General features: G+C 51.0%; 5 protein-coding genes across 5 annotated transcripts; 4 read left to right on the forward strand and 1 right to left on the reverse strand.

The window, feature by feature from the left end:
• Positions 1–1,279: 1,279 nt before the first annotated feature.
• Positions 1,280–3,530, forward strand: STEHIDRAFT_55757 (MFS general substrate transporter; the record flags this gene model as incomplete). Its single annotated transcript, XM_007303132.1, has 10 exons — positions 1,280–1,389; positions 1,465–1,525; positions 1,615–1,669; positions 1,768–1,947; positions 2,022–2,098; positions 2,168–2,226; positions 2,309–2,365; positions 2,430–3,079; positions 3,149–3,237; positions 3,330–3,530. The coding sequence occupies 10 exons, from the start codon at positions 1,280–1,282 to the stop codon at positions 3,528–3,530; spliced, it is 1,539 nt and encodes a 512-aa protein (XP_007303194.1).
• A 1,497-nt stretch (positions 3,531–5,027) lies between these two features.
• On the forward strand, positions 5,028–6,827 carry STEHIDRAFT_56799 (MFS general substrate transporter; the record flags this gene model as incomplete). Its single annotated transcript, XM_007303198.1, has 6 exons — positions 5,028–5,138; positions 5,193–5,251; positions 5,312–5,412; positions 5,474–5,811; positions 5,870–6,449; positions 6,514–6,827. 6 exons carry the CDS (start codon positions 5,028–5,030, stop codon positions 6,825–6,827), a joined length of 1,503 nt encoding a protein of 500 aa, XP_007303260.1.
• A 3,121-nt stretch (positions 6,828–9,948) lies between these two features.
• On the forward strand, positions 9,949–10,791 carry STEHIDRAFT_110502 (uncharacterized protein; the record flags this gene model as incomplete). The annotated part of the gene is made up of 2 exons (XM_007303455.1): positions 9,949–9,984; positions 10,240–10,791. The coding sequence occupies 2 exons, from the start codon at positions 9,949–9,951 to the stop codon at positions 10,789–10,791; spliced, it is 588 nt and encodes a 195-aa protein (XP_007303517.1).
• Positions 10,792–11,116: 325 nt separating this feature from the next.
• STEHIDRAFT_56730 (Cloroperoxidase) lies at positions 11,117–12,206 on the reverse strand (the record flags this gene model as incomplete). Its single annotated transcript, XM_007303195.1, has 5 exons — positions 11,117–11,351; positions 11,439–11,729; positions 11,805–11,904; positions 11,969–12,045; positions 12,118–12,206. 5 exons carry the CDS (start codon positions 12,204–12,206, stop codon positions 11,117–11,119), a joined length of 792 nt encoding a protein of 263 aa, XP_007303257.1.
• Positions 12,207–15,924: 3,718 nt separating this feature from the next.
• Positions 15,925–16,494, forward strand: STEHIDRAFT_156222 (uncharacterized protein; the record flags this gene model as incomplete). The annotated part of the gene is made up of 4 exons (XM_007303456.1): positions 15,925–16,032; positions 16,104–16,175; positions 16,240–16,353; positions 16,423–16,494. 4 exons carry the CDS (start codon positions 15,925–15,927, stop codon positions 16,492–16,494), a joined length of 366 nt encoding a protein of 121 aa, XP_007303518.1.
• Between the last annotated feature and the right edge of the window lie 476 nt (positions 16,495–16,970).

Here is a 16,970-nt window from a genome sequence, read left to right on the forward strand (position 1 = left end):
CGCTCATTATTTTCGGCGAGGCTGTAACATCACGTTCTGTCTAATCAAAAATGCGAGAAATATTCACACATGTACCTAATGATATAATTTCTTGTTAGAGTATTTGAACCGTCTATATGTGTCGTTTTGGGAAATGCTAGAGGATTATCGTTGACTTTTTGCCCTCTGAGAGGCGTGGGTCGGGCGTTGCCGGCAGCTGACAAGCCTTCCTTGCGAGCTGTGGCGCGGTGTCACGTCAGGACGGCCACATCTGCGCGACTACGAAAGCCGGGCAGCACTCAGTGGCTACAAACCTCATACTAATACCCGGTATGAACCAGGTCACCTCTAAAAGCATATAGATTGCTCCAAATAATTTATTTGGTGAGTGATTAGAGGGTGCGACGACTTTTCTGTACGACTGTGACTGCATGTGACGCAAAACATCAGCTCGGATCAGCTCAAGCCGCGTCTGAGCTGAGCGACCGGCTTGGCTTTGCGCACAGCACAGAACCGAGCCGAGCTGAGCCGGAAAGTATGGCTTGCAAAGTTTGACTTCGCTCGGCTTGAAACAGATTGACTCGGCTCACAAACTGGCTTCGAGCCAAGCGGCGGCAACACTAGTTCGAGTCAGCGACTCAACTAAGCTCAACTGAGTCTTCATCGACATCCTGCGATTGTCGCAAGGTGTGTAACGAGTCTTTCCATTCCATGGTACTCCATTGGACTCATACGATACTGACCGCTGGCATGCAAGACTGAGAGTGCGAGCTGGAAAACGAAATTGAGCCCGCCCTCAGCGATCCCCAAGAGCTATTAATAGAAGCAACTATGAAAAGCTCGTTGTGGCCCTAATGTTGTTCTTCTTCGGAGCCCCAATGTGCTGCCAGTGGGGAAAGCGGCTCTATCGAACCGAGCGGTACTAATAGGGAACCATCCTCGAGTACTTGAGTCATCGAGAAGAGCATGCCATTGCACAATATGACCTCCAAGAAACGCAAGTCGCCTCGAGACCGTGACGCCTCGATGTAAATCTGCGAGTCAGACTCAGGCTAGCGCTCTTGTCTTTGTCTTCCCCACTCTCCGACTACGACGGATGTCTATTCGGACAGTGCTCATTGCTGACGATCAGGGCCTGAAGGTGGGCTCTGACCCAGACCAGGACCCTCGAGCTCAACCTGGGGCTCCTCAGCCCCCAGTAGCAGGTCACACGACCACTAGCTCTGGGTGGGATACGACCCATGGCGACGCCGATTCGCTTCCCAGACAGCTGGAGAAAGGAGAATCGCCTCTCGAGGTAATGGATTTGAAAGACACTGGGTCTGTGGAGGAGGATCGACCCTACAGCGTCTTTACGAAGAATGAGAAATGGTTCATCGTCGTGGCTATTGCGTTTGCGGGACTGTTGGGGTGAGCGTTTTCACATTTGCTAGTCCCCATTGATATGTCGTACGCGATACTGACAAGTACTTATATCGTTCGAAGTCCTCTTACAGTCAACATCTATTTCCCATCCATACCTGTTCTGGTCGCTGATTTCAAGAAGGTAACGTTCGTTCTATTGGACCCACATTTGTTAGGCTATGGGGCACGGGCGACTTTGATAGCTTGGCGATTTGGTCTGATTTTTTCCAGTCGACTGAGCTCATCAACTTGACTGTGACGGTCTATATGATTCTCCAAGGAATATGTGGGTGACTCCTGCTAGCACTTCGACGAATTATAACTCGCTTTATGCGTCGCTTCATACAACATCTTCACCTCGGTCACTTACTTATCTCTCTTCAGCACCCATGTTCTGGGCAACAATCGCTGACCGCATCGGTCGAAGACCGATAACTCTCGCATGCATGGCCGTCTCGACAGTGTCGTCCGTCGGCCTCGCCCTAGTCCCGACATCAGATTATTGGTTGCTCCTTGTGCTACGATGCATACAGGCGACCGGATCGGCTGCCAATACCGCACTAGGTGTGCATTTGCGCAACCTCTTTTCGACTGTTGTACTCGATTCGTTGACACGAGCTATTACTGCGATTATAAAGGCGCGGGTGTAGTCGCTGATATCGCGGTCCCCGCGGAAAGAGGCAGTTTCTTTGGATTTTTCTATATAGGACCTATGGTGCGTAACTCGCTATGGCGTCACGTCTTCCCTTGGGTACTGCAGCTCAAGAGATTCTATACTTTTCAGATTGGGCCTGCTGTTGGGCCTGCGATCGGCGGTGCGCTTTCGGATGCGCTTGGCTGGAGGTAAGAGCAAACGAACTCCGCGTGTCTTTCCCTTTGCGTGTCTATTTTTCTGAGATTGAACAACTGATGACTTTGCGACTAGGTCCGTCTTCTGGTTCCTTGCCATTCTGTCCGCGATCTGCGGAGTGGTTATCCTTCTGTGCGTCGCAAGCTCACTCACCTACAGGTAAAAATCGTGCTGACTCGGGGCATGACCCTCCAAGTTTCCTCCCGGAGACGCTTCGTGTGCTCGTCGGAGATGGAAGCATACCCCCACCCCGACTCAACAAAGCCCTCCTCCCCTTCATCGGTCGCAAACAACGTCGCTCGCGCCGTGACCTCGACGGTGTAAATCTCAATCTCAATTCCGGCCCTACAACGCCCTCCAACAAATCGCTCTCCAACCCTTTCGTCCTCCTAACCTATCCTGACGTTTTAACGCTCCTCATTTTCACCGGAGTGTTCTACGCGGTCTATATGAGCGTGGCATCGTCTATCTCGACGTTGTTCAAGGAGGCATACCCGTGGTTGAATCAGACGCAGATAGGGCTGTGTTATTTGAGCGTGGGGAGTGGTATGTTGGCAAGTTCGGTGGGGACGGGAAGGATGCTGGATTGGGATTACAGGAGGATGAGAGATAGAATTATAAAAGAGAGGGAGGCAAAGAGGCGAGAGGGTGGGCTTTCGGACAAGAAGAATGCTAATGCAGAGAGAGACGGCGGTATCAACTTTATAGATGACTTTCCGATCGAGCTGGCTAGGTTGAGAACGATGCCGGTGTTTTCTTTCTTTTTCATCGTCGTGCTGCTGGGCTATGGATGGTGCATACAGGCGAAAGTTTCCATCGCGGTGCCGTTAATCATGCAATTCTTGAGTAAGTCAAGGGCCTTCTTGTTGATTGAAACTTTCTCTGCATAATGCGCTCAATATGGCTTTTATGCAGTCGGATACTTGTTCAACGCCGTCATGAATGCCGCTTCGACTCTTCTGATCGACCTCGTCCCCTCTCAAGGATCGTCAATCACCGCATGCGTGAGTTCTGTTTTGACCACCATTCTCTCCAGCCGTGATTCGCAATCCCCTCCCTACCTGGCCATTCATTTATTGACTGCTCTTGCGTACAGAACAATCTCGTTCGCTGCTTCCTTGGAGCAGCGGTCATCTCCGTCATTAGCATCATACTGGACGCTGTCAAGCCCGGATGGACGCATGTTATCCTCGCGGGTCTGTGTATCGCGGTATGCCCTTTGCTTTATGTGGAGATTAGGTGGGGTCCTGTGTGGAGGGAGAGACGGAGGAAACGCATGGCGCTGCGCGAGTCCTAGGACGCATAGCGATGAATGAACCTCGTCCAAACCTCCTTAGATGGTGTTGAGGATTAAAAGGGATAATGACATCATGCAGAGCGGTGTCCATTAGAGTGGGATTACGCACATAGACGCATCCAATCGCCTCCAGTTGTCTCGTCTTTTCTTTGGATATATTGTGGTTTTTGAAATCAAAGAATACGATCTGCTTTCTTCCTCCATACTACAATATATCGCTTTCATGTGAGGTTTCAGCATTCAGAGACCGAGTTCTGCGCGAGAGGGGGAACTAACTGATAACGAATGCAATCCTATGGTAAGGTCAGGGCCGTAAGGTACGTATGACACTTCAACTTCAGTCAAACGTTGCTGACAGTCATCCGACGTTTTTTTTGGGCTTACTCATTCTCAATCATCGTCTCATCGTTCTGAGGACAATACAGTAATCGCTACCTCCCGGACATCAACCGGAACCTGCACGATGGAGAACCAGGCCACAGTGGTCCATGGATAGGAGTGCCCCACTTGTGCGCCACATCGCCACAGTTTTCATCGGAAGCGACCGGTATCCCACGTTTCCGCGCTCACCTAGGCCGGCGCCCGAGGGCCGAGACCGTCAACGAGGTGGGAAGCCGACGGACCGACCAGAACGCTCTGTTGGGCTTTCGTCGTCCGCAACATCGTTGGACGTTGTTTTCAGTCTGTATTTGACCACTACGCTTTGCAACTTGGACAGTTTCCGTTTACAGCGAGTATCAATATTCGCAGAGGTCAGCTGAGCAGGGGACAAGCCAGGCACCGAGGTTGTTCCGGCGGTGGAAATTGTCATGTGCTTCTCGATCACGCAGATCGAATTAAAAGTTTTTCAACGCTGACGTCGATCACAGTTGCTCCGTTGCTCCTCCGAGAGCAGCCACTTGGGCCCATATCTGCCGTTTCTGGCTGATGTAATCGATTCTTCTATGGTCTGAGAACAGCAGCGTCGCGTTCTTTCTCTTTGGTACAGCTCAGATTCTGCAAGCTTTGACCGACACATAAACATAGTGTGAAAGGCCGACTCTAACGGTGGGAGCCACCATTCAGTTGTGATAAAACTGTGAGGACCCTCGTCGAGCTTCGGGATAGCGGGTGGCAGACATTTCCTCCGCTCGTTCGCACCGCCTCCACCCGGCTTACCCTCAATATGATGAACAAATTTACCGCCCGCTGCCCCCTTCTCCAGGGCCCTTATAAAAACTCGCCCCAGTGGGCCCCCATCCCTCCGCCCTTCAGCCCCTCGTCTACCCCATCTTTCTCCACTAACACTCATCGCCTTCTCAAGCATGCCCCCTCATGATATGATAAGAGGTCGCAGTACCGCAGACCTTCAGCATGGTATGTCCTCATCCATCTAAACTATGGCCGGGATGGTACTGACGAATGTATTCCATAGGCAAGGGTCTGACCGGCGAGACTGAGCACGTCGACAAGGTCGGCCAAAGCAGCGCCGGCCCCTCGTCAGGGCCCTCATCCACCATGCAGACACCCGCCATCTCCGCCGTCACCAGCCATACTACCACCACCAGGGCCAATGACGATATCATACTCGTTACCTGGGAAGAGAATGATCCGACAAATCCTATGAACGTACGTTATTTGAGCTAACTCTTCCCATGCACACTCACTTATCGCCTTCTACAGTGGTCCAAAGCTAAGAAATGGCGGACAACCATTCTTCTTTGCTTCATGTGCCTGTTCATGTGCGTATATTTCTCCGTCTTCTGTCTTCGTCCATCTTCTCACGAGAAAAAAAAATACAGTGGCTTGGCAACTGCAGCTTTCTCCTCTGGCATTGAAAGCATGTGCGAAGAACTCGGCGTAGCCACTGAGGTTGGCCGAGTTGGCATGTTCGTGTTCAACGGTATGTTTTCTCCCATCAACCTCTCAGACCACAGTACTTATTAACCGATCCTTTCTACCAGCCTCATTCGCCATCGTTCCCATGTTCCTCGGTCCCCTTTCCGAGTTCATCGGCCGCAACCCCATCTACCTCGGCTGTTATGCCCTCTTCACCGTCTGGTTTATCCCCATCGCCCTCGCCAAAAACATCGCTACCGTCATCATCGCCCGTCTTCTCTCTGGATGTTTCGGAGCCGCTGGCACGACTATCATTCCAGGTACCTTGGCCGACATCTGGAGCACTGAGGAGCGTGGTCTACCCGTCGCGTTGTTCAGTTTCGTCGCCGTCTTCGGTACGGTCGCGGCACCTCTCTACTCTGGTTTCATCAACGAGACCATCGGCTGGCGTTGGATTGAATGGGTACGTACACCTCTCTCTCTCTCTCCGCACATCACAGTCGTTGATAATTTGTCTGCAGGTTCAACTCATCGCCAACGGCTGTCTCCTCGTCGTCGAACTTCTTTTCCTGCGTGAGACCCGTGGTGCCCTCGTCCTCGCAAAGCACGCCAAGAAGCTCCGCGCTGACACTGGTGATGACCGCTACCGTGCTCCTTCCGAACTCGAAACCCAGTCGCTCGGTGAACTCCTCCACGCCTCCACCACTCGGGCCTTCATCCTCCTCGTCCGCGAACCCGTCGTATTCTTCTTCTCCCTCTGGCTCGCCTTTGCATGGGCCATCATCTTTCTGTTCTTCTCCGTCATCCCGCTCACGTTCCAGAACCATCATGGTTGGAGCCAGGGTGTCGCTGGCCTTCCGTACATCTCGTCGATCATGGGCTGTTTCTTCGCGTTCGCTGCGAGTGTCCACCAGCAGAAGGTGTACGCCAGGATTAGGGAGCAGAACGGTGGTGTTCCGAGCCCGGAGGCAAGGTTATGGTGGAGTAGGGTCGGAGCTATCCTTTTGCCCGTCTCGTTGTTCTGGTTCTCCTGGACTCAGTTCGCCAGCGTGCATTGGATCGTCCCCACCCTTTCGCTTTGCCCCATGGTCTTCTCCATCTGTGCGTCTGTTCTTCATTCACCATCTTTTCTTCCACCTTGCTGACCGATCACGAATCATTTTAGACCTCATCTTCGACGCTGTCCAAAACTATCTTGCCGACGGCTATGGCGAATATGCCTCTTCCGCTATCTCCGCCCAGGGCTTCATCCGTAACATGCTCGCGGCGTCCTTCCCTCTATACTCCACCCAGATGTTCACCAACCTCGGATACCAATGGGGTGGAACTCTCTGTGCGCTCATCGCCACCGTCATGATCCCTCTTCCCGTGAGTTTCTGTTCTTCTTCTTTTTCGACAATCTCCCTCAGCTCTTCCATATCCCTCGTCATCTGCGACCGTATTCTGACTTCCGTTTGCTTCTTTAGTTCATTCTTATGAAGTACGGCGAACGCATCCGCGAGAGGTCTCCTTACGCAGCCGCTACCACCCAGCTCACCGCCGTAGCCTCCCGTCCTCCCATCGAACAGCGCATGTCCGAGAAGGTTGCTACTCCTTACGTCCGTACGCACACAAAGACCGGTTCCAAGGCCACGCACCAAGAAGCCACTGGTGCATTCGATCACCATTCGATTGAAGAGAAGCACGCATAGGTTCTTTGTGCTTTGAAGTCTTACTTAATGCTTAACCGTTTACGATCACACATCGACATCGACTTTAGACTCTTAGACTGTGATACTAAAACATCAAACGAAAATCGTTGTATTTCCATGGCTGTTGCTTTATTGCTTTTATCACGCCCTTATTTTCTCCCCTCCCCTCCTCATTGCCTCGCCGTCGTCACTCTTCCTCTTCCCTCAACACTTAAATGCTCCATCTCCACTTTCGAAACCTTTGTATTACTGAACGATACCTCCATAGTTACTGGCGCGCTTGCTTCCGTAGGCTCTTGTTCGGCTCCATCTCTTTACTTCATTCGCATGCCCATCCCCGAAACACGACCGCATACTTACATACTTATACCGCACACCTAATGGCAATCAAAGATCACATTGGCTTTCGTCCATCCATCGATGCTTGTGTGTTCTCTTTTATTATTCTCGGGCCGAAATTGGCATCCTTGCCACCAGTGCCGACGAGTGGCAATCATATGCGGCGTGTGGGTCTGAGTTTGGTCGGGTCAACCGTTGGAGGCCTCGAAAAATGTGGCGCCGGGCGGGTCGTGGACACTAGTGACTCGTGAGTCAATGAATTTTGGTCCCTTCCGAGTGTATATTGAAGCATTCAAACGGAGGATCTTAGAAGGGGTAGGATGGAAGGAAAAATATGATCTATAAATTGCGTGGGACAAGAAATCGCACAAAGACGCCACCAACCCATATTCGGACGCATCGAGACAATGCCGCTTACATACGCAACTGGGCGCTGGCAGCAACCATGACCATCAGGCTTTCGCTCGGCACCACCCGTTTCGCTTTGTTTGTTTCAACTGCGACCTCGCATTGATGCCCAGTTCTAAGTGTCGTCATGCTCTCGGCACTGTTGCCAATTTGTGTCACTGGCAGGCTTTCCTTGGGCTTTCCTTTCGCTTTGTTCCTGCCGCCGGGATGTTCGACTTGCATTTATGGGCTTTCCTTGTGCCCAAATATGGACGTCTTCTTATCAAAGCGCAGCTGCGGGCAAAGTTAGACGCCGAATCGCTTTGTGGCTCACTACCAAACATTGACCGGGTCGTAGGTATATAAAAAGACCTCATCTGGATGCGCCACTCACTTGCCCTCATTTCCTCCCGCCTGCTACTGACTCAAATTAAATCAAGCCGCCATCGTCGTACTACGGATATGGACTCACAAATGCATGTTTCTCCTATCAGACGAGCCTCTAAACGTGGTCGAAGGGTGTGTAATTCTTGTTCGTTGACTCTACCAATTAAACATTTCTCATTGTTCGATACTCCATGCAGAGACCCACAGGGAGACCTGTGATGTCCGTCGACCTTGGTGCCGTGTTCTACCGTGCGGAAAACCCAAATAAATCCGTACCAAGGACTGGATGCGGTCTGATCGTCCAAGGAGCTCTGGCTTCCTCCGACCCCCAAACCACCCACCCATTCATTACTGGGGGAGCGCTGCCTTCGTCAGCAGCAACCTTGCTTGGAGGGGGGCGGGGCTTCTTCACATTTCGGCACTGCACGCTCCTTATTACTAGCCACACGTGTCATTTATTCTAGCAAATATCATAGATTTTCTCTTCTAGTTCAAGCAGCGTAGCAATCCGTACGAAGAAGAGGCCAGCAGCGAGCGATGCACAGCGAAGGAGACGACGACTGAGATCCGCGGCGACCAATACACGGGAAAAGGCGCACGGGCCATAGTCAACCACCTGCACCAAGCTATGTAATAATGTGAACATGTGGACACGCCATGGATTAGGCATGACAAGGGTATGGTAACATGTACAGCACCAAACCTGCGAGTTCCTGATAGGAACGACCGTTGCACCAAGGCGAAAGGAAAAGCCGTTCTAAATGACATCGAACCATGGAAAACCTGGTGACTCCAGCCACATCTCAAAGTCGAAACCATCGGCCGTCATCTAAGCTAGGCGTGTGCTTTTGCCGGATAACGAATCGGTGTCCTTGCTGCTTTGTAGGCCTTGAGGGCATGACGGGCTTGAATTTTGACTGAACAACTCTTGACGACATCAGCGATGCCCGCGTTCGAGCCAGCTGCATCTAGGGTAGGGGAAAGAGGACCCACGAGTTGACACTGCAAGGAAGAATCAGCGTGAAGAAAAGGCGGCTCGCGACATACGACTCGAGTAGCCGGTCCGGACACGGAAATCTCCTCTAGTGAGTCTCTCGCACGGCCTCTTGAGATGAGTGTGCTGGTGCAATGGAAGGTGTAGATGAAGTGAGTAACGCAGTGACACCTTTCCACGACTGTTGTGTATGCATTCACATACCTGTTGAGCACAGGGCCAAATGATTTGCTGAATCAATGACCTCTGTCTTGTCAGGGAGTTTGACGAAGAGCTATTTCTGCAACCTAAACAAGCAATGATTTTGGGTGAAGATGCAGGGAAGAGGTGATGAACACGATTCATGATGGCGATTCTGGATGCGGAGATGCTGTAATACAGCGCTTGAGAGGAAGGACAGCAAATCTGAGAGCCCTTCGTGTTGTTCATCTTCACCAGGGTCATGTACTGTGCAGGGCTCGCGTAACACTATATCACTATATGATCTCAAAATAACTAGGATGACTAGAAGGAGAGGGATGGTACAGTGCTTACATGAGCAGCACGCCTACGAGTGCAATGTGCAGGCGGCACGAAACTTCACGGAGACACCACAAGAGGAAAGTAATCCAGCGGTGTCAAGGATGTCTTGGCTCATTATGCGTGTTTTCTGGGGTTGACAGACAGATTTAAAACATCAAGAAAGAGCACCGGTAGAGAACGCTGGTAGGCGTTTCGATGAGAGCGTACAGCGTCCTCGGTACCAGGGAACGGTCCTCGAGCATGCCAGAGTGCAGGAAGGACGGCACACGCAAAACATAGTATGGGCTCAATTGCGGGGATCGTTCCGAAGGCCTCTGTGAGTACACAAGCTTGACACCAGCAGACGTTGGCAAATGCAGAACTGGACAACAGATGGAGAACCGAGGGAGAATCAGGACGACTCGGAGTGGCGCCAAAGTGGCACGCAGTGAGGATACGTAAGCTGTTTGTACTTGTTGAAACGGTTGCCCGACGTCATAATTACGGCGGTGCGAAGGACCTTGTAAGCAAGGTAATGCCGAACACCCATAGTGATGTCCTCATCTACGCTCACGACGATCGTTTTCCCGAGCAAAATCGTTCGGTCGTCAAGCGGCTTGGACTCATCGTCCGTCCCACAGCAACCGTGAACGGGCAGGACACGGTCGAACAGCCGTCACAGTGGGATGACCCTGCATCGACCATAGAAGCAGGAATCGAGAAAGTTCTTGGGATCTACTACTTCGGGCGCACTTTCGTCACACCCTCCGCCACGCCTGAAGATCTTATTCAAGAAATGATCCAGGAGCCAGTGGAGACGCATACCTCTATTGATTGGGCCGATCTGATGGCTGGCTCTCTTCTATCGGAGGACCAGTATTTTATGCCTTGGCTCCAGAATCTCATGTACAAGGACACGCGTTGGTACGATGCTTACCGCTTTGACGCTCTGCGTGACCTCGGAGAGGCCATTCATGACGACGTCTATCGCGGAAACGACGATATCGTCAGACTGTACGAGGCTCATTTGAAGGAGAGTCACGATAGTCAGCTTTGTGTGGCAGAAATAAGGACTGTGCTGATAGAGGAGGATGTACTAGATGTTGTCATCCCGCAGGCCTATCTCCACCAGCGTCTCGTTTAGACACATTTGGTGTACTTTTGGACACTCAAAGGAAACGTTATTGATTAGAACTATTGGACTGTATATACGCGATGAGATAGGTCCATAAAGAGAAGAGACGAATTGAGCACGAAGCGAAGTCATAAGAGTCTGGGCGGGGAGAGTTTTATCACAAAGGGAGGAAGCGTAACGTTAACAAACATGATTTGGCATAGCTACTCAGGTCAAATGTGTAATCTGAAGTCCACGAAATGTGTACGATCCCGAGATCCGACAACGCCCCCATAAGCGCGATCAAGACGGCGGAAATACGACAGTCCTCCATTCGTCGTCAATTCCTGCCCCACTAGAAACCAGTCAAGTTCTGTCCATCCCCTTCCCCAGGCTGCTGAAGCGTCTGTATCGTCCCATCAGGGGTAATAACCAATTCCGAGCTATTCTGAGTCGGACCTTGCCAGTCCGAGGCGAGGAAAATGGTGTTAGACCAAGGACTGAGGAGATCAGACGTGATAGGGACTTCGGAGCGTTTCCAACCCTCAGCGATCGGGAGGCGTTCTTCGCGGAAGAAGATGTTGACGAACCTGAGCATGAATACAGCCACGTCAGACCAATTGTCACTCAGGCGGAAGGCCCTGTGAGACGGGAAATTAGGAGGGAGCCAGACTCACTCCTTCGGCGCTTCACCGGTGGTCGCATTACCCATGACAGACAAGTACAAACTCGACTCCCTTATCCTGATGAAGAACTCCTTGCTGGTACTGATCACGTCGGGGTTTCTCGCCATCGAGTCTTCCAGCCTAGCTTTCTGAACAAGTCCAGCAGAAGTAGCGTTGTAATAATCAACACCGGGGTTGGACTGCGCGAGCGTTTGATTGAATAGAGTGGCGTTGAAGGAATGATTGTCGCCGAAATAGTGGTCGGAGCGTGAGACAGAGGCGTCATGCTCGATGTTTTCGTGCCTACGATGAGGAATTGGTGTTGAGTATATAGTAGAAGGAGTGGCGCAATAAGAGAGCAGGATGCTGAATACGTACATGTCGAGGTCATCGAGCGAAAAGTTCTCTACTTCGGTGCTGACAAGCAACGCAACTTTTGCGGCCAGCAACAACACATCAGGCTGCACATTATATCCGTCTATGAACATTCCAGTAATGATGAGTGCCATAGCTTGATAGATCCAACGATCGACAAGACATACCGATTCCGGCTTGGAGTACCATAGGGATCGTGATGTTACTTCCGTTTCTCGGCAAGATACCGTGGTTGGCGAGTGTGCTGCGTGCAGGCCGCTCAAGTCAATAATGTACCCTGGGGTTGGAGGCGAGCAAACTTGATATTTGGACTTACTTCAAACCGGGACAAGGAGACCTCAAATCGTTAGGCCCGGGAGCCTGCCAAGGATAGTCCGCAAAATCGATCCCACTATCCCTCGGCATAAAGCCAAAGGCAGATACGGCCTCGACCGCACCCAAGGCCGTCAAAAGGGTGGAATGAAGACTCAACCGCATCGTGAAAAGAGTAAAAGGCGTGAAAATAGGAAGTGTGGCGAAATGGACCGTTGTAGTCTTCGTAAGAAGGTCAGGTACTATGTAGGGATATATGCTGCTGAAGAGCAATTTCTACCCTCGCCCCGAAGAGTCTTATATATCCACCCCAAAGTACCAGCGCCTAGAGAGCCACAGGTAAGACGTCAGAAGACACTTCATAGTTCACGTAAGATCTCATTTTGGTACCTGTGTTACCCACATTGGCCTGCTCGCCCCACTGCCACTGCGCAGAGAAGTATGTGCATGCCTTCCGTGTCGTGCCCCGAAATTGAACGCTCATTTGCGGCCACTAGTATCCGTCTGGTCCACCACTATTCCAGTGCACTGAATAGAATTGAGGGAATAGCATCATTTATCTTGTGCTTTGTGGGGCAGAAATTTAGCATGTTAAAGGAGACGAAGGAATGATGGGCAGTGTCTGCCCCATTACTTACGTCCAGTAAGTATGCGTCGCCATGGAACAGCTCGGCTGCAGGCCAGGGCCGATGGTTTTGTGGATGCTGCATATGCAATGCAGAGGGTTATTGCCTAGCCTGATCGTACTGAAGCGGAGGTGAGGAGGCAGAGAGGATGTGAGATGCACGAACCAACGTCTATTCTTCTCCATCCGGCAAGATGGGCAATTGATCCTCCTAAACTCATAACGTAAACATCGTCGCAACCGTTCCACATCCAAGCCCACACCGTAGTGTGTCCACATCGTCACAGTAACGCAAGCCATTGCGTATAAGTAGGGTCGGCCCACCACAGAAAAGCTGTGTATCGTTCGTGGATCGGCATGATGGCCGTCATTTGACTCGAAGCTCAGTTCATCTCCGCGTTGATGCCATTGCACCAATGGGAGGTCATGTATATGCTACCACGACCCTGTGGCCTTGAAGGCGGTGACACAAGTTCCGTCAAGCTAAGAAAAGTCTCAACGAATTTAGTTCAGCAAACTACACCGTGAAGCAGTAACGGTGAAACGTCTGGATGTCCAACTCAAGTAGACCTCCCGAACGGGTTTCTCTGTGGTCTGACAGACTAGCATAGAGCACAAGAAAGTGCGGTAAGGTCCAGAATTATATTCTAATCGCAATATTGCAGAGGCAATACCAGTTTCAGGCCGCATACAGAGGCACAGGCGTCTATTGACTGCGCAGAAACGGGAAGCATGAATCTGTGTGGATACCTTATGGATACCTGTGCCCATGCTGCGAACCTTCGACATGAGGATGTAACTCATCTCTCCAATGGAGCTGACTGGCCCTCCACGGCGGTGAGCCCACCACCTATTGTTCCCATCGGCTTGCGCCTCGCGTCATGTTCGGAGAAAAGAAAGAGATGCAAACGAACCATACATCCAGTTTGTTCACACTTCGCCTCTGCAGTACCGCCAAGGCGCCAACATTTTCTTCCCCTTCAACATTCCTCTTCACAATCGCCTCCTCAAATCTATACGGAACTAGAAATCAGTCGTTCGCAATCGCAGGGAGCGTGGTGGTGCTTCTTGAGGGATGCTGAATTGCAGCAGCGCAACTTCCTAGACAGTCCACAAGAACAGATTGCAGTATTTAGCGTAAGATAACAGGTGTGCCACAGTTAAGAGACAGCAGTGGCGGGACGATGGCAATCCTCCATATCCCTATCTCCCGCGTTTTCGTGAGAGAGCTCTTGCATAAATATCTGAGCGCTTCGGTCGAGCTGTTCAAGTCTAAGACACTCGGTCCGCTTTCTCATGTTGCTGACATAAATGCTGCAGAGATTATATCCTCTGACGCACGGACACAGATGAGCGAGAGAGAGCGAACTCAAGGTAAGATGTACGACCAGAGCTAGGAAAGGGAGCAGAAGATGCCGAAGACAAGAGCAGTGCCGTCAAACGACCAGAGGGTAGACTTCCTTGCGATCTGGCGCGAGGAATGCTTGGCCTCTCCAGGACATGATGAGCCTTCCGATTCTGCATGTACCTGAGGGTCGTGGGTATGAGGTTCACTCGAAGCAAACGCCACATGAGAGAGCTTGCGACTGCTCGAAGGAGACATACTGAAGACAATTATGTTGGAGGGCACGGCTAATGATGACGTGCCAGCTATGGCCATAAGTACTTGGATACTAAGGACGGTTCACTAGGTCGGTTGAGCCATTTGAGCGTTGCTATCTTCACCTGCAAAGAAAATAATGATGCGTTGAGTAGTAAAGAACCATTTCAAACGAAATTGAAGGTACGATAATATCACGAGGTGACGGCGACGTCTGTAACATCTAAACATCTAGGCCGTCAGTGTGCGCACTAGAGATGCTACATCGCCGTTCGAGGGAACTGCGACTCGGAGGACTGAGCTGCAAGTTTTGACTGAACGAAGGAAAGACGTGCGAGTGTAGCCGCAGGTAGCGTAATGAGTGCAAAGTACGAGGACTCAGAAGTGAAGAAGACCCAGTCGCGCGAGAGCGAGCGTGAAGATATATGCGGATATCAAGAGTTGGAAGGGAAGAACGGGGACGGTGTCGCCAAGCGGCGGACTTGGGCGACTTTCAAACTCAGCCTTCAGTCCGTGACTCTTCCGAGTCTTCCCGGCGCAGTTTCCCTTGTCTCGAACTTGTTTGTCCTCTCCCGGATGTAGTTCATCCTTCCTATCATCTATATGTTCAACTTCTGCCTCCGCTGCTGGAATGAATTGAAACAATTCGTGTTTCCAGAAATCGCCCTCAACTGCTGAACGAGCTCGGTAGACTTTGGTAGGCCTCCTCAGGCTGTGCCTGTCATGTGATGATGATGTGCATAGATCACTATGCACCCTGGCGTCCGCACGTCGGACGGTCAATCTTATGAGACTTCGCATCTTTTATCATCCCTGAGTATCGTCCTCCATAGGAACTCTACTTTCACCTGCACCCGGCGAGTCTCGCATCGAACTCGGACTAGTATTGTCTGCGATTCAGGCTTTTCTCAGATGGACGCCTTCCTCTTATTCTGTGGTTATATTCTATCCTCCTTCGACGTCACTGAATTGCGAACGCCTTTTTTTGATGGATTTATTGGTAACGCCAAGGCCCAAGCATACCCATGCGGGTCAGCAACCATCACGGCAGTAATTGGTATGTAGGCCCTTTGCCTAGAGCCTCATTGCACTATACTCCGCTCACTGGATCGACCTTCTTCTCCAGAGCCTCGTGCGCCTGACGGTTGAAACCTGCCTGGTTTCCTCCTTGACAAAACACCACTGCATCAGGGATGCAATGAGGTATATCGCAACAAATGTGACTTTTCTGCGTACAAACAATACTACTCATGATCATTATCTATGAAACGCAGTACACTCAGCCTATCCGGAATCCTGAATGCGCTGCCCTTTATCTGGCACAGAAGATTCCCTCCTTAGACCGTGCGCGCTCTCTCAAGGTCATCACGGCCAATTCTGCCCACCCTGATGTTGAGCCAGCGGGGCTGACGCTTCCCATCCACGGAGATCTTTCGTCTGATGGCATTTCGCATGTTTTGATACGCTGATGTATGCGACCAAGATGACCCATGTCCCTCGATGTGCCTGTTTCTGCAGTATAAAGAGGCAGACACGATAGCTGGAGGACGCCAACCGCACAATTACTCCATCACAGCTTCCGTATAATGCAATTTTTCTCTCTTACCAGCGTCCTTGCCTTCGCATTTGTGGTTGGCCAGGCATCCGCTGCCAACGTCGTTGCCACCGCCACTGAGTTCACCGTCGGCGACTCCGTACGTTGAGATTATCTTTCGAACTTCCCAGCGCGAGAGTATAAAACATACTGATCATCATCTGTGTCCAGATTGCTTGCTCAACGTCTATATCCAACGTTGCATCAGCTCTTGCGAGCGGAGATTATTGTGCCGTCTCTTCGGTGGGTGATTAGCTCCAAGTATGAGCGATGAGTGCAACAAAACCTGATCATGCTTAAAAAATAGGACAACCTCGAGTGTGGTCACTACGTTTTCTACATCAATCAAGCCACCCCAAGCGTAGGTTATACCTGCATCGCCGTCGACGTTGCACCTGACGGCGACTTTTACCTCTCTCCCGTATGTCGATCATTTATTTTCCTTCTTATCCATGTTTTCCTGGAGATACTGACGCCACACTGTCTACAGAGCCAATTCGAGGACTCTTCGCTTGGTGCTTCATCATTCACTGCTACCTATGTTGTCTCGCCCTCGGATTAGTGCGCATGTCGCGGCCTTCATACCCTCGGCGCTCGGCATTTTGGGTGGCTCTTGCATTGTACTTTCACTTGGGTTCGGCCTATACAAGTATAATTGACCATTGATATACTGAATATGGCGAAATGGAGGCGGAGTGACCGTGTTTCATGAGGGATCCTCATCCCTGCTTGCATACGCCCCGCTGTTTTGACTAACTTCCAGTTATGCCGATACTACAGTCAATAAACAAAATATCATTCGATACAGAATATCACCATCACTACCAAGCCGGACTCCGCGATGTGGCACTAGAATTACACTGATACAACAATGGCCACCCGACGAGTATCCAGACTACGATGGACAGCATATCTCACAACAACGAAACGAAACCTCCCACGGATAGAACAATCCGAACATGAAAACAAGAATGGGAAGAAGTGTCAGTACTAGGCCTGAACACAAAAAAGGCTAACAACAAATGTAAAGAAGCAGAG

Source organism: Stereum hirsutum, assembly GCF_000264905.1.
Source record: "Stereum hirsutum FP-91666 SS1 unplaced genomic scaffold STEHIscaffold_6, whole genome shotgun sequence".
Classification (NCBI taxonomy): Eukaryota; Fungi; Basidiomycota; class Agaricomycetes; order Russulales; family Stereaceae; genus Stereum; species Stereum hirsutum.